The following is a 17,423-nucleotide window of genomic DNA, read 5'->3' as shown; positions in this document are numbered from 1 at the left end:
AAGTGTGTGAGAGTGTGTGGGTTTGTGAACAAGTTGTGGTGGTGAGTGTGTACACAGTAGGTTTCTGTTTATTTAATTATTGTTGTTGTTCTAGTTGTAAAATGGTTCAATACCTAAAGCAAATGCTCACAGTTGTCACAGTAAACTTCTGTAGAGTTCTTTTTTTCTGGTTTGCTTGATATCATTACTACAATTATCTGGACGGTCGAGTCTAACAATACGTATTCTGTCGTCCTCCTTTATCCTAATTCATATTTCTAGTAGAAACACTCCAGTAGGAGAGAGAAACAATTTGGTAAAGAGCGCAAGATTGTCAAATAACTGAAACATTATACCTTGTTGTAAGATTGTATTTTTCCGAGGTCAGAAAGATAATGATGTTCCTTCAAATTTGCAGCAATTGCTTCGTAGAAACTTTCGTTAGCAGCATTTGTACCTTTCACGTACATAAGAATAGCGTAAGTCATGGACTTTGCCTTTGTACACTATGCGAGTAGCTACAGACTGCCTGCTGTATCAGAGTTGAGTGTTTTCACCCCAGTGCCTGCATCCAATGATTTTGTCCTGTTTCGAATGACTTTTAAGAATTTATCGGCAGGCAAGCCGGAAATTCTGGCCTCGAGGCTCAATCTATCGAAAACTTGAGACGATCTCCTCGTTTTCTTCTCGGAGTCGGCGAGCGACGAACGGAACGAGCTGGTGGGGATCGGGGGCTTGCCCGTCCTGTCAGCGACACCAAGCTGGTGAGTCGATTTGACGGAACTCTCCGAGTGTTTCCTCAGACGCAAGACTTCTTTTTGGGGCCGGAAGTCTAAACAGGTCTCTTGAATGCTAGAAGTAGAGTCCATGTGGGCTGGGTTAGGTAAACGCTCAGCTGACTGTGACTTCGGACGGTCCTTAAACCTTGAATGGGAGTCGCGTCCGGTCAGGTCGGGTAGCGTGGAAGGCGTGCTGATGGATGCTCGTCGAACTTGCGCGCGTTTTAACCCGGAAGAGCTAGTCACCATATCTGGATTACTTCCAGTTGAACTATGTCTCCGGGAAAGAAGATGCTCTCCCTTGGAGTGCAAGACGTCCGATGGAGTGAGAGGAGGAGGAGGCAGACCGAGGCACTCGGACCGGCGTCTCTCCCGCCTCAGTGTTTCCTTGCGCTGCTTTTGTTCTAGATTCAGGTCGATGATTTCTCGGTTGGTCTTACGCAGCGATCGCTCCTCCTGCTGCCGAATCCTCCGGAGGTCCTGCTCCAGCCGGCCCTGCTGGCAGCTGTTCCGTCTGTAGAGGTGCAAGGATGTGTCTCTTTCACCTGTTCCCGCTGAAACCAAGCCCACATCTCGTAGGTAGGGCTCCGAACCGTACATTACGTAACTTTTCTCGTCCATTTATCTCTTGAAGACTCTCGAAACATGGCGATCAACTTCACGCAAAGTTGTCTCGAATTAAGTCTATGCGTCCTACGAGAATGTAGAAACAGGTTTGAAAAAAAGGAGTAAATCACAATGTGGCAAGAGAATTAACAATGGCGGCGATGAACAGTATAACAGTGCATTCTAACACTATTATACAAGCAAAACAATTAGTGCACAAAGATACAGACAACATTTTTCTTCATCATTCAATAAATTTGACGTTTCGAATCAATGTATGAGCTGCACAGCTCGAAAGCTCCAATTCGTGCACACACACACGCAAACATATATATATATATATATATAAACAAAATTATTTCAAGTGTATTCTTTACTAGCGTGCATCAAAAATATAACCCTTGTGCAGTTTTATGCCAGTCTATTTCTATATCCAGTTCGGTAAAAGATGATTAAGAGGGCTATCAATGCATTTGGAGAGTACATAGTCCAAAATGGTGCACGGCAGATCGTCCACTTTTTTTGATTCACTATCCTAGTCCTAAGTAACAGGTATTCATTGCATTAGTTACACATGTACCAATTATATTGACACTTATTTCGCATAGGGTATGCACTCGTGGAAAAAAAAAGCAATGACGTCACGTGAGGTCAATGCAACCGTTGACGTTTAATCATGATGTGAACATAATAATCATACAGAGTTTACTGTACTGTGGTCAATGTTTACAAGATTCTGATGAAATTCTGCTTCTCTCCATATCTTGTTAGAATATGAAGGTATACAATATATACTGAGGATTTTGACTGACAAATACAATAAAAATCATGATGACAATGACATAATGATACTGATGATAAGATATATATGCACACACACATAATACATTAATGTTTGCATTTATATGTGTATTTGGTTTTAAAAATCATTGGAGACAAAAGTCTGCAAGAGAAGATACTTGGAATTAAGTTAAGATATTATGAAATGAATATACGTTTTACATATCATAAATTTTTATTCATGTTGAGTAATCAAAATGGCATGATATTATAGTCCGTATCTTCGTTTTGAAGCTGCAGCTTCAGGTCACATTCATCCACAGGAAATGGAAATTCCAGTAAAAAAGAAATTAAAACAAAAACAAAACGAAACAAAAAAAGAAACTAATAACATCAGTGAGATAAAAGATGAGATCTGCATAGTTCTTTACGAAAGTGTCATTGCACCAGTAGCACATTATGGAAGTATATTGTAGGATATAATGTGGGTCTAGGGGTACTGACAAAAACGGTATTACAGACTTGTAATTCTCTAAATATTGTACAGTCCAGTACCTAAATAATCTAAGCTATATTACACGTTGTAATTGCCCCCCCCCAAAAAAAAATAAATAAATAAATAATAATAATAAAAAATAAAATAAAATTAAATAAATAAATAAATAAATAAATAAATAAATAAATAGATAAATAAGGGCATATTATATAATAACATTATGATACATATAATACGTTATCCTGTAAATGGTCTTTCTTCTGTCTTTTAATTAATTTCTCTCTACTATTTTAAATATAGAATTCCTAGTATACTTTCCATAGACTGTAATACTCAGAAAACAGAGGGAATCTCAGCCAATTCCGAAACAGAGTGCATACTAAATGTACATTGTATACTAGACATTGCCATAATCGCCTGTGAGCAGTTGCATTAGAATTCAAAATCATCTAGCACCCTGTCTTCGGTATTCAAAGCATTTCTTTACATTGTAAGCGAGTTGTTCGAAATGACCTAATTATCTTCAAATATTAAGAGGGACACAATAATTGCTCTGGACCTACCACCTGATGTGTTGCACACTCTTTGTCTTCTTGAAGGCCAGACGTTGTCAGATGAAATTGCTGTCAGATGAAGCCGCTTTCATGTCATGGTCGCATAAGCTTCGCTTGCACCAAACACGTTGTAGCAATCACTACAATGTTTACTCCAGTCAGACCAGTCAGCAGATCCGATTTCTTCTCAGAGTAATTTCCTGCTTTGAAATACGACGTGGGAATGGTAATAGATTGCTGTTTGTATACACAGTGTCCGTAACACGCCACGAAGAGCTAAGTGTTGTACATGTACTACTCAAGAAGTACAGTGCGTCTCATTGCGTAGGAACAGGTTCTTGGTCAAAGGTCATATGACAAAGCGGCAGTATGCCTCCCAAGGCAATTTGACCTCTTGAGGTCACGTACAAGAATAGCATCGCTCTGGATTAGGAGAATCGAAGCCACAAACATGGGCATCGAACTTTGCCTGTTGTTTCCGATGAACATCGGACAAAGCTTTTTTTTTTTTTTTTTAAATGTAAGAAAGACAGGAAAAAGCATACCCACACAACAAAAGTTGCGTAGTTGAGGGATGAGGCATAAAATCCCCAGGATCCAAAGATCAATCATGTCGTTTGCGACCATTTCGACAGCTTTTATTTCACTTCGCGAGTTTCATGTATGATTGATCTCATCTTATTGTGATTTTAGATACAGTGCTACACAAGAAATCAACCCGGAAATGGTGTCATGTAGGCCTACAGAGATATGAGAAATGCGTTGCTAGATTGGTGAAAATATGAGACGTACATCTCCGTATGAAATATTACAATCATGTTTACCTACATATCGCCGATAAAGATTCTGGTGGGTTACTTTTATTGGTTTAATGATAACATGATACCAAAGGGTCAATCGGACTGAAAAAAAGGTAACAAGACAGCGTCAGGCAGCAGTAGTAGTATTGATATTTCCCTATTAATCAGATACCTCAATTTACTCATCAACTGAAATCGAAGCTCATCATAAACACAACATTGTAATTATTTTTCTAGTGTTGCAAGTGTTCAGCATTGAGATATTTTTTTTTTTTTGCCAGTTTGAATTTTCCTTGGTGTCCAACGGTTACAGCTCGTTATTCCGAAGGTTCGTTATTCCGAAGGCTCTTCAGTCCGAAGATTCTTTGTTCCGAAGGTTCGTTTTTCCGAATTTCATTTTCGGATGAACAAATCTTCGGAAAAACGAACCTTCGGAATAACGCCACAAATGTTCGGATTAACGAACCCTTTTTCATTTTCGGATTAACGAACCTCTAGGTATAGGGAATTTGCGTGTTTCGGATTAACGAACCTGAACGAATAACGTGTCCAACATGAGAACATAATATTATTATGAAAAAAAAAAGAAAACAATAACAAACTAGTGGGAGCAGACAAAGAATACAGACAGACATCTATGGGTAGTTAACAAGAAGGATATGGCAGAGTTTCATCTTGGTTTGAAAGAAAAACGCTTTGTGCTTTGTCATGGATATCATTCTCTTAAAAGGAATGATTTTCAGACTTTCAGACGATTTTCAGACAGAGTATTGGTTTATCTGCTCAAGAACCGCAATAAATTCCACAATCTATCCATGGCACTATTTATGCTCAAAATGATGTAAAATTATATAAATCGTCTGGAATACTTCTTTAAAAGGACTGCGACATAATGCTGTCTGTAGGTGTAGGACCTTCTGTTAATTCTTTAGAGCAATATATCAATCAAAATACGCACCGATATCCGGAGACACATACAAAAAAAAAAAAAAATGTTTAGCCTATCCTTCAATTATTGAGGTAAATATGCAATTACGCTTTTTATAGGTATTAAGCTCCCTGCCTCCAAATTTATGAGAAGGTCAAACAACTTAGTAAGATTTTACGTGTGCAATAAATTGATCAACTTTAGGGTACTGCAGATTAAACGAAATCATCAGAGGCACATGTACATGCCAATTTTAACACATACCGCGATAACACGTTACCTAGCTGTTGTGAAATTAATGCCAATAACACAACTTTAGCCTATGTGTACGAGAGTAACTAAAACAAAGAATACCAACAAAAAAAAGACAGAGGGGTGACAAAAATCAAAATTGGAAAAATGCATACACAATCATGACATCAATATAAGAATAAGAAGTTATCTGGCCGTGTGCATAATCTCGCTTTGTGTGTTATAATGTGTACGTGTGTGTGCCATTGTCACGTTCAGGCAGTCATATCGCTGTATCATGTTCGCAACGGAATGGTCCTTCATCTTACGAAACTGACTTAACTCCTGACCCGCTCTGCTTTCAAGATTGTTTGTGGGAGTCTAGATTCTTGTTTGGAAATGACTTGTGAGCACCATATGGTTGACACTCTATCTACAGTTGTTTGTTTCCTCCCATTTTCTTTCGTCCTCTCTCTCTTTCTCTCTCTCTCTCTCTTTCTTTCTCTTCATATGTTTTTCTGTCAGCGATGTAACCTTAAGGAAATAGAAAAGTTTTGGTTGAGGTGGGGGATTCAGATTTTTAACTTTTTGCGATAAAAATGAGAAACCAAATATGACTGGGTCAACAATTCTAAAAGGAATTAAAAGTTTATACTTGATGAAGATGGGTTTTGAAATGGCTAAGAAATCAAACAACAATGTAAAACAAAGTCGTCCTAATTAAAAGGTGGGTCCCAACTTTGATTAGGACCTTTTTGTTTTTGGATATCTCAGCCATTCCAAAACCAATTTTCATCCAATAAACATAACATTATTATCTGCATATATATATATATATATATATATATATATATATATATATATATGTACACTCAGCCTACTGGATGATTTGGAATAAGCCAGTTCGGAGTTAGCTCATGGGCACATTGGTCCGAATGACCTTTGTTTTTTTCTCAGTCGGTTAGGGACACTTCACTCGTTTTCAGAGCGACATAATGCATAAGCTTTACGTATCATAACGATGTATGTTATTCATCAATCCTGCTCAAACAAAAAATGAACTTGCATAGACCAGATGACCACAGTGATCCGTCAATAAAACACTTGGGAAAGTATCTGTTTCATTTTCTAGCATTGAATGAATTAACAGCCTCTTTCAATTGATATTGCCAAATACCACTTTTGCTGTCAGATGGATGTGCTGGCAAGCAGCATTTATAAGGATTGCAGAATAATCATTACATAAAGATACATCACAGATGCTTTTCCCAATGAATTTAAAAACCAAATGGCCTTTTTTCTGCTCATGCTCAAAGTGCAACTGCGAAGTAGCTTAATAATTACTGGTATAGGAAGATCTCAACTTGTGAAGATGATGTTAACATGAACCAAGGAGACCTCCGTTTGGGACATAATGCACTTCTATCCATTGTAGGCTGAACGATTTTTTCCAGTTTAAATTTTTTGTTTGTTAAAGATTGAATGATGGGATTTTTACCAGCTGCGTTTCATATTTCTCCGTTTTTGAAGTCATAAACAAACACCGTTGCATACGCAATGATGATATCTTTCGCAATTATTGGAGCTGGAAATACTTATCAAGCAGCACAATAACAATGCTATCTACATTTCGATAAGAAATCATATCTCCCATCCTGCGCGCTGTAGAAATGACTAACCCACTCTGTTAATAAATTGCACACCTGTCTTCTTCCCCACCGTAGCTTGTAACACGGGAATCGAACCCAGGTCTGTCTGTGAAGAAGCTTGTGCAGTGATGAACAAATAAGTACGTATTGGGTTTTCCAGACTACTACTGGTCGACATTTTCTGATTGAGTTCGGAGCTCCTCCTCTTCTACTCGCGTCCGGTACTTTCATTCGTTAAATTGTCTGACGCGTTGGTAATCTAGTTGGATTATTCCAAGTTGTTATTATTACATTATATTACATTACATTATTACATGTTATCATAACATTTGTTTGATTTCTCAAGATGCGCCCTCAGATTTCATCATGTCTAGTGCGATCACTTTTCTGGTATCCACGTCATGGGTTTCATTTTTTTTCTCTTAATTTGCATAAATTGTTTTGACATGGATCATTTTGTTGATTCACGTGTGGAAGGTACGTTGGTAATCTTAGTGGTAATTCTAAGTTGTTATCATATATACTTTCGCATATATCATTCGTGTGTTGCTGTTGTTGTTGTTGTTTTTTCTCCAGACGTAGGACCTCCCATTACGTCATGTCACGTGTCATCACTTTGCTGGTAACCACGTCATCGGTTGGGATTAATTATTGATGGTGAATTCTTAATTACGACTGCTCCTAAGATATGTTGTTCAGTACATTTATCGGTCAGCGAAGGAGTAACTGTTCAATTGGATCATTGCTTGTGAAGAAGTGTCATCTAAGACAATCTGGTCTCACTGAGCTTAAGGTAAGAAGATGTTTGAATTTTCCTCGACTGCATCGTTTGTCTGAGTAGTAATTCAAACCCGAATGTTAATCCAGTTTGAAATATTAGTTTAATATTCCATTGAATTTGACAAATATTACTTTGTCTAGAAATGGATGTAAGATATTAGGCATTTTTATCCTCGGTATTCCTTAGAATAACTTTACCTTTTATTTTTTATTATCATTTCAGAGTTAGTGTCACATAACATGTATAATCTCACTTTAAAAGCGACACAGAGAAGAAATTATTAACACTATTCCCGTTTTTACTTTTTTTTTTAACGGCAGGTGTGTCATACAGTCCAGGTAATTTTCATTTAAGTATTCCATTAAAGATGTTAAAGCTGAAGTCGTCCAGGCGTAAAGTACACTATGGAAGAACTGCCTTATTTTATATATAAACTGCCTCACAATATTATCACTTAAAGTTATGCGTAATAGGCCTACATATTGCCACTTTCTATGTATTATTTGAGTCTATTTTAAAGTGTAAAGTTTAAAGCCAAAGTTAACAATGTGCATTGTTACATAGCGATCTCAGGATAATGACGGTGGTAATGTATTTCGGATATCTCAATTTTCATCGGGCTATAAGATTTTTTTTATGTAAATCTAATGCATAGTACTGGGCAGTCGAGTTCCATTTCCTCTAAACAAAATAGCAAAGCGATAGATAAACTAAAAAGAATCCATTCATTTGTTTTGTTCAGTCGACCTTGTAAAGCTCGAGGATGGAAAGGTGAAGATACATTAATATTAAGTAGTATTCACACTTGCCATGAAACATTATTTTTTTTTTCCCCCGCTAGGTATGTATACACTCATGAGGCATTCATGATGTCTCGAATATTGCACGAGACACTCTACACACGTCGGGGAACACATTCTGAGAGAATTCAGGGGAGATTGATGTGTTCCCCCCCCCCCCCCCCGTGAAGATTACGATAGTGAAGAAATATTGACTGCTATTGGGGTAAAACATCAGCCATGACATGACTGCCAAAGCAGTCAATATTTCCATTTCATTCCAAATTTTCATCCACGGATGACGTCGCATTTCGTCATGAAGTTCATTTTGTGATTTATCTCGATATGACGGCACATGTCCTTTTCTAATCCTTTTTCGAAGCAGCAAATCAACGTTGTTGAACCCAATTCACAGAAGCCCCTTCGTAATGGGTGATCTCACGAGCTTTATGTATGATATTATATGTGTTTATGTACATACCATCGATACGCTAATAAAGTCGCAAAGTTTTTGAGAAAAAGTCAATTTGACTAGGTTACAAGACCTGAGATTTGTTAAAAGCCAAAAAATAGTTCTTTAATCAATATTTTATCTGCCTCTTGTTAGAATGTCCCACTTCGAAAATATCTTTTGAGATATGTAACCTTCCTAGGTTTTTTTAATGAAACGTGTTGATTCCGTAAATTAGATCAATCATGCTGTAATTGAATACTCTCCCTCTCATGTTATTTGACTGCACCGATACTTGCACAGCCATTTCCTGAAAACTATGTTCATCTGGGGGCCAGCGATTTTGCTGTTGTTGCATTGCGATTTTGAAAATATAGTTGCACACAATATTCATATCACTGAAAGCCGAATGTGAGAATTCAAATATACCCGAAATCGGAAGTTAATGTTTGGCAACTTTATAAGTATCATATACCAGGGGCGGATCCAGGAATTCCGTAAAGGGGGCGGGGGGGGGGGGGGGCTTTACAAAATGAAAGGGGGACATATGCCCCCATTTTTTTCTCTTTTATTTCTTTTGTTTTAAAAAAAAAATTAAGGGGGCACGGGCCCGGTGCGCCCCCGCCTGGATCCGCCACTGTATACATAATAAGTTTTGCCATGTTTTGTTATATGACTCCCATGTATAGGAAAGTGATAACATCACGTGATCATGCATTCCCTGATCCTGACTCTCCTATTGGTGGTCACTGTGACCAATGGGTTGCCAGCTGACAGGCTTACTGCAGCAATCAAGGACCGCTACATTGTCGTCTTCGAGGTACTGGTTCAGCCATATTCACCATCAAACAGTAGCATATATTAAACTTTATGTCATTACGAGATTAATCACAATTCTGGCTGGTTCAGTTATCATAATAACTATTATTTGCTCTATTTTTTCCTTTCCTGGAAACAAGAAGTTGTATTGTATTTAGCTACAGGTGATGATTTTCTTTCCGGAGGGGGGGGGGGGGGGGTGGATAAAACACACACTCGACGAAGAAATTATGTCTAAACAACCAAAAATGCAAAATGCAAAATGTTCGAATTAAGCATGATATAGCATAGCAAAGTTCATAAATTTGAGAGCATATTTTTCTCAATATTTTGGACACTAATGTTTATAAATGATAATATTATCATTATATATATATATATATATATATATATATATATATATACATATAGCTGTCGATTAAGATGAAGATGTCTGTTGATGTTGTGTTGATAGACCGAGTTACTGAAATAAATGATTTACGCTTGCCCTTAAAATCAAAGGTTGTTACTGGCTACTAAAAAGGTTGCATAATAAATCATTAATCGACATTGTATCCATAGCTTATATGAGTGCAAGCTAGATTTCAGAACTGAAATATAGCAAAAGGAATATGTTGAATTTAACGTCTACTCCTTCCCTATCAAAACTATAAAACTTTCTCAAAATGGACATCATGAAACTCTTTCAGTGTGGAATCTTTTAACCCTTTTGCGAACAGGACAACGTAGTCGTCGATGACCTCGTGAGGAGTCTTGAACTGGAAAGCTTCTCAATTGGTGGAAAGTTTGATGTAGCTCGCAGATACTACACAGCCTTGAAGGGGATGGCGGTTACTCTGGACGAAAAGTCCCTCAAACTGGTGAGCTGTAGAAAGAGACAAAGCGCATGAACTTAATTCTTAATAGACCCGTTTTCATTACGAAAAAAAGTAATTTGCCGGTCAAGTATTCATTTGTCATAATTATTAAAACAAAGTGCTGGCACCATGCGATTCCAGTGAGAGTCAACATGCATTTGCGATTACAGAATAGCATTTTCAAACAGCTCGGCTCGAGAATAATCAAAAAGGGATATCTAAAATTCACCTTATTTACCCAAAGTCCTTGCATTTTCCATTGTGTGTGTTCTTTATCTTTTTCCTGTCTGGGGTTAAAGATTAAAGCTCTTGAAGTCAAATGGTGAAAGTGTCGTTCTCCCAAAATCATTACCTGAAAACAAACAGACAAACAAACTTCCACACTGTTCAGTGTTTTTCTTTCGAATGAGATTCATACCTTAAAAAATAGATAAGTAACATTGAGAATTAAATGGGAAAGAGTTTCATCTCATTTTATTTCCAACAAAGTAAACCTACAGGAGAACATTTCACATTGTTTTTGTTATAATTCCACCTTTAAGATTAGAGCCATTTTTAATTGTCAGAAAATAATAAGTTACGTTATGCATTTAGGTATTTTTTTTTTCGACAGGTGAAACGAATGCCAGGAGTCAAGTACGTCGACAGCGATGCCATCGCCACGATCGACGATGTGTCATCTTGGGGACTGGATCGCATTGACCAGCGCGACCTGCCTTACGACAACACATTTGATATCGATGGTATATAAATATATATATATATATATATATATATGATATATATATACATATATATATATAGGCTTGTAGCTTTCACCGCGGACAGTCACACAGTCCAAACATTTTTTTTTTCATTAAAAGCACTTGAAAAGGTGCAAACGTTATTATGAAAATCCCATACAAACATAAACATTATGCACAAGAGCAAATAAACACATATAGACACACACACACACACACAACAACAACAACAACAACAACAAACCAAATATAGTCGGGCGCACTCATACAAGAACAATAACAATTCATTTCACTGACTCATTTACAAAACGCCTCGGCTGCTCGATAAAATGTAATGAACACCGGAAAATTCATAATCTTCATTTTTATGAGTTATCACAGAGAGAGCTTAGCCTTATAGAATATATCATTTCATTCTATACTCTGGTAGTGCAAAGTATAACTCTACGGATGCTCTATCGTTCCTACGTAATCGTGTTTGATTCTTTTTTTGAATCAGCAAGAGTTAAAAGGTTAGAAACTCTTTTATCCATTACCGTTTATTTTCAGGCGACGGGACCGGTGTAACAGTCTACGTATTGGACACAGGCATCAGAGATACTCACGTTGAGTTTGGCCAAAACGGGAGGGCAGTTAAAGCTGATGCTGACTTTGTAGGAGACGGCCGGAACGTAAATACCTTTGGCTCTTGTATACCTCTCCGTCTTCTTTTCAGTCATTTTTTTTTCTTCCTCTCATGCACATCTGTAATATTGGAAATAGAATGTTTGCAACGACCATACTTGGCTTCATAAAACATGCCTTTTTAGGGATATAACAGTAATATTGATGAAGTTGTTGACTCTGATGACGCGTCGTAATTCCAGACGTCCGTCAAATCTCCTTGCTTACTACTAATAAAACCTTCTTTTGAATGGGTTTCTGTCCGCTTTCAGAAATTCCAGAAAATGTTCGTTGCCTGGTCATCTTTAGCATGTAGATTTCTAGAAAACCATGACATTTATTTGTGAAAATATATATATGAAACATACAGTATAAAGTTAATACAACTGTTTAATAAATTGCCCTACACCGACGTTAATAGGCATCGTGAAAGTACATACTTTTCAGTCGCATTTTCAATGTAAAATGGGTGTTTAATTCAAATTATTTTGAGATGGAATTTTATTTGTGGCTATGGTAGCAAGGCCCGTATAATGTGTTCTCTTTATGTTTAAAGGGCAGAATTATTGTTTTGCGCAATATGTCATGTACACCAATGGCACACAACTCATCTTTTGGGTCTACAGTGAAGGCCTACCAATTCTGTTTGACCAGAATAAGCTACCATAAGATAAGCCAATATAGGATAAAGATGAATTCAAAGCCATTTTTGTTTTCTTTTTACCGACGGCAGGGAGAGGACTGTCATGGACATGGAACTCATTGTGCCGGTACCGCTGCGGGCGGTATACATGGGATCGCGCGAAACGCGAACATAGTCTCCGTTCGTTTGTTCGATTGCGAGGGCCGTGGGTCAGCCGCAGATATGGTGGCAGGTGAGGAGAATTATAACCACTCGGCGTATTGAATCATTTCGATTCATGCTGTTGACACGATATCCTCTTTTGGTAGCCATTCATTTGAACACAATATATCATTAATTTACATGTTCCTACGATATCCCTTTTCATGTAACATTCAATTAATGTTATTCACCCCTTTCACTCAAACTGTCAAGAGTAAATGTTTTTAGTGATCGGATCTGTAAGAACCTCACAATGACCACATATAGGCATTTCCTTACCATCATTAATCCAAAAGGACCCAAAGGGGCCTGAAAACATACAGAGTCCTAAATTTTAAGAAACACTGAACACAAGCCACAGAGACTTTAACAGTGACACCAGGGAGCATTATTAGCCGAATATTTAGGGCCTAAGTGTATAGTTATACAGGGAGTCAAGAACAGTCCCTTTAACTCGTTCTCTCCGAGAGCCCTATAGCTCCATAAACACTACATGTGACCACCCGTTCCTGGGATATGTGTATTAACATCGCGCCAGAATTTTATTCTGCAAAAAACAGAAAGTGCTAAAAAGTAGGCCTTACTAAAATAGCTGTTTAACTTGCTGTAAATACTTTGAACAGCCATCGTATACTTGTTGGTTTCAAAATAATCCGACTCGTTCATCTACTATGAATTTCAGTAATATGTTTATTGCTGTTACTCATTTTTTTTTCACTCCAGATCAAATGCTCAACATAATAAGAATTCCTAGGTAACATTTTTTTCTTTTTGCATATGATTAGAAGATGGCTCCAATCCTTCAAGGGCTGTTTAATCTGTTTAATCTGTTTTTTCCCTCCTCTCTAGTTCAAGTATCCCCTTCTCTGTCCTTTGTAGGCCTCTTCGTCGTGTGTTGGTTCAATATTTAACGTAATTTGTTCCATCCACTGCACATGTAATAAAATTATAGGTTGAAGTGATTTTTTTTTTTTTTTTTGGGGGGGGGGGGGCCTCAATCTCCCTCAGTTCCAATTAGAACTCTGATTTTTCTTATGAATCTATTGTCATCTGATGCTGTCATCCCAGTCAAGCACATTGTTTCTTGATGACTGTCTCCTCCACATTGTACCTCAAAATATATAATTGTTCACATTCCATTGTTGTGTACCTGTATGCCTATATTATACTATACAAGTAAGATTACGAGTCTCTGATTTTGACATTTTAATTGTGTATTAATTTTGTGTGTATTTTGTAAAAGTGAACAAACAAAATAAAACTGAAACTGGAAGTTGGGTTATTCTCTTCATGTTTATGAAACAATGATAAAACTTTCAGTGCTTACCATCTGATGAGACTAAAATCACTTTTCTTCCTGAACTTCTCCATTTCTTTATGGATCATATTGTACCATGAGATTGTTATATGTCACTGCGAAGCATATGAAATTTATAACAGAGAAAATACAAATAGTATGTCATTGTATAACTGTACAATTTACGCGATATTTCGTTCACAGCCTTTACTTCCGTAAAACTCTCTCAAATAGTCTGACACAAAGTGAACACAAAAATTTTACAGACAAATAAGAAATGAATAAAGAACAAGAGATACCATGGAGACAGCATTGCCTTGTTGACAAATTCTTTAGATATCTTTTCTCCTTTGAGAATGAACATTACTTTGAAATTTTGCCCGTGGCATGCTTAACATCTAATTACCTCCGCCAAGGGAGGAGTTTATGTTTTCATCGGCGTTTGTTTGTTGGTTGTTTGGTTTGTCCGTGTTCAAAATAACTCAAAAAATTGGGAACGGATTTAAATGAAACTTACAGGAAAGGTTAAGAATGACACAAGTAATATATGATTAAATTTTGGTAGTGATCCGGGAATTTTCATGGATTTTATGGAGGATTTTCGATATTTTGGCAGGTAGTGTCAATGAACTTGGGAGTTTAAGCTGCGCGTATTTGAAGGGCGAAGCGCGCTTCCATCGCTGCTGAAAGTTGATGACGTAACAGAAGGCTAGATATTTGATAATCGGACGATTTTCAGCGTACATTATACGTATGGGTGGAAATCACTGATCTCTACGCGGAGAACAAGATGAGTGGTGGAAATGTGCTGCTTGGTGGAGGTCTGCGCTCTCTGAGTGCTTCTCTAGTTTGCAATGTTGTGATTGCTGTCACATGGGAAACAAGCTTGGACGCCACCGTATATCACATTGATGGTCGAGCATTCTTTATGATACAGTTGTATGTCTTCGCAATGAAGCCAAGATTTATCCACAAAATACTATTCCGGTCAATACTTTTAAGACAAACATTTTGCTCGGCTGATAGAGACAAGGCACAAGAAAGTTATAATTCTTAATACTTGGCTCGCTACTTGACACATTCAGATCTATCAAAGGAAGAGGTTGTCACTGGTTGTGAGAAGTAATAAAGTTCTGCAAAAGGGGGAAAAGATATAAGTTAATTTGTTTCACCTGGTCATCACCAAACTCTAGCATCAAATTACTGATAAACCTAACTCTTAAGTTCAAGTTCAAGTTCAACTTTATTTTCATTTCCATTAAATAAACAGGAGAAATTATATTCAATGCATAAACAAAACAAATTTGTAGTATTTTCGATAAACGTTTCGATAAACGATAAACGTTTTTTTCCCATTTTTTTTTCTCGTTCTTTCCTGTTATTTCATTTCTTGTCAGTTGACATTGGTTTCTTTGATTTTGTTTCATATATTTGTTTGTAGTTTCATGAAGCCATTATTTGCTTTTCATGTATTTCTGAGGGTCCCATATCGTACAAGCTTGGCTTTTTAGTGGGACCCTCCATTTCCATTACCATTCGTGTAATATGCATATGTATATACCTTATAAATGCAATTGTATGTCGTTACTCATCATCACATGTATCTTGTTGATGTACGTTTATCGAAAATACTACAAATTTGTTTTGTTTATGCATTGAATATAATTTCTCCTGTTTATTTAATGGAAATGAAAATAAAGTTGAACTTGAACTCTTCTCTATGTGGGCCTTGATGTAAGACCCCTGTGTGCCACATTATTCTGAGACCGCTATGAACGTTTCTTGAATTCTCCTGTTCATGAAAAGTTGATTAAAGCATTCCGGTGAAAACATTTTTGGATACAAGCTAATTAGAAGAGAACTTTTTCAGAAATTGCATCTAATTATGTTTATATTTCCCCTCTCCAGCTATTGACTACACTGCCAGTATTGCCACCCTACCAGCGGTCATGTCAATGTCCTTTGGATTGTTCTACCGTCCGGCGGTTGACCAAGCAGTGGCTGGAGCTGCGGCAGCCGGAATCGTCCCCGTGGCGGCTGCCGGAAACTCTGACGCCGATGCGTGCTGGTACTCGCCTGCACGTGCTGAAGCTGTAAGCGCGTCTCATTTATTCTGTCGCTCGATAGTATACGGACATCTAAATTCTAGATCTCAGTTCATCTCACATCTGTTAAAAAATGGATCAGCACCTGTCCATTACTTTTACGTACAAAAGATACTAAAGTAAATATTGAGGGGAAAATGAGCAATACAATCTTACTAAAAAGTAATTAGGTGTGGTTGAATTACTAAAAAGTAATTAGGGTGCTCGTGTCACACGTATCAAATTCCCCGCATTTGGGACTTTTATGTCTTATCCGAGAGATTATAGCAATGAAGGACAATGATGAATAAATAATGTGTGCAAGTACAAAGGTACGTCAGAGATGATATGATTTTTTAAAGAACTCCACGTGGGATGATTTTTTTTTTTTATTTCCCAGGTTACTCAAATTTCAATGCTCTATCTCATACTCTCTAAAAAAAAATCGAGTGAAAAATTTCACTCTAAAAAGAGTGAATACAAAAAAGAGTGAATTTCGAGTGAAATTGGAGTGAATTTTGAGTGAAAATGCTCATTTTCACTCATTTTGGAGTGACGTCAGGGATCACTCGAAGATTTTGGAGTGATCCCTGACGTCACTCCAAAATGAGTGAAAATGAGCATTTTTACTCAAACTTCACTCCAATTTCACTCGAAATTCTCTCTTTTTTGTATTCACTCTTTTTAGAGTGAAAATTTTCACTCGATTTTTTTTAGAGAGTACATGTATGTCTTATGATGCGTTAGCTTTAACTTATGTCCCTTCATAGCCTGAATGTTTTGTTTTAAGATTTTATCGTAAAAACAATGACGATGGTAATGATGGTAATACTACTTCTACTTCTGCTACTACTACTACTACTACTACTACTGATAATAATAATAATAGTGATGATGATAATACAAGTAATGATAATAATAAAGAACATCTGCAGATGTGCAGCTACTATGACAATATTATAATGTATTATATACCTCATTTCTAGAATCCTCTCATCTGATTGGTTAAAAGGGGAGTCATGAAAATAACTGTGCCCTATTTTTGAGTTGCTGTGACCGGGGCCCGGGCACAGTTAGTAAATAGGTTTTAGAGACAGTCGCGACCCCGTACACGTAGATCGCTCATATGTACGCACCAATGATACGACCGCCGCGCATTCAATCAGCGTGCTGTAAAAGAGACTAGCGGACTGGTTTGGAGACAATCGCAACCGAACCCCGTAGTACACGTAACGTACACTGTACACATCACTGTGCGCACCAGTAATACGACCGCCGCGCTGTCGATCAGCATTGATTACGA

General features: G+C 37.3%; 2 protein-coding genes across 2 annotated transcripts in view; one reads left to right on the top strand and one right to left on the bottom strand.

Moving 5' to 3' along the window:
• Positions 1-390: 390 nt before the first annotated feature.
• LOC140228330 (uncharacterized) lies at positions 391-3,490 on the bottom strand. Its single transcript, XM_072308558.1, has 2 exons — positions 3,204-3,490; positions 391-1,451 (listed from the first exon to the last, which is right to left on the bottom strand). The coding sequence occupies exon 2, from the start codon at positions 1,377-1,379 to the stop codon at positions 498-500; it is 882 nt and encodes a 293-aa protein (XP_072164659.1). The 5' UTR covers positions 1,380-1,451; positions 3,204-3,490; the 3' UTR covers positions 391-497.
• A 4,064-nt stretch (positions 3,491-7,554) lies between these two features.
• LOC140228329 (aqualysin-1-like) overlaps positions 7,555-17,423 on the top strand; it is an 11,799-nt gene continuing 1,930 nt past the window's right edge. The window contains exons 1-7 of the mRNA XM_072308557.1: positions 7,555-7,595; positions 9,503-9,633; positions 10,352-10,492; positions 11,103-11,232; positions 11,782-11,903; positions 12,629-12,770; positions 15,945-16,129. Of these exons, the coding sequence (XP_072164658.1) occupies positions 9,526-9,633; positions 10,352-10,492; positions 11,103-11,232; positions 11,782-11,903; positions 12,629-12,770; positions 15,945-16,129 (828 nt within the window). The 5' untranslated portion in view covers positions 7,555-7,595; positions 9,503-9,525. The remainder of the gene's footprint in view (positions 7,596-9,502; positions 9,634-10,351; positions 10,493-11,102; positions 11,233-11,781; positions 11,904-12,628; positions 12,771-15,944; positions 16,130-17,423) is intronic.

This window comes from Diadema setosum, chromosome 5 (genome assembly GCF_964275005.1).
Source record: "Diadema setosum chromosome 5, eeDiaSeto1, whole genome shotgun sequence".
Lineage (NCBI taxonomy): Eukaryota > Metazoa > Echinodermata > Echinoidea > Diadematoida > Diadematidae > Diadema > Diadema setosum.
Note: the sequence above shows the minus strand (reverse complement) of the source record. Positions and strands in the feature narration are given on the sequence as shown.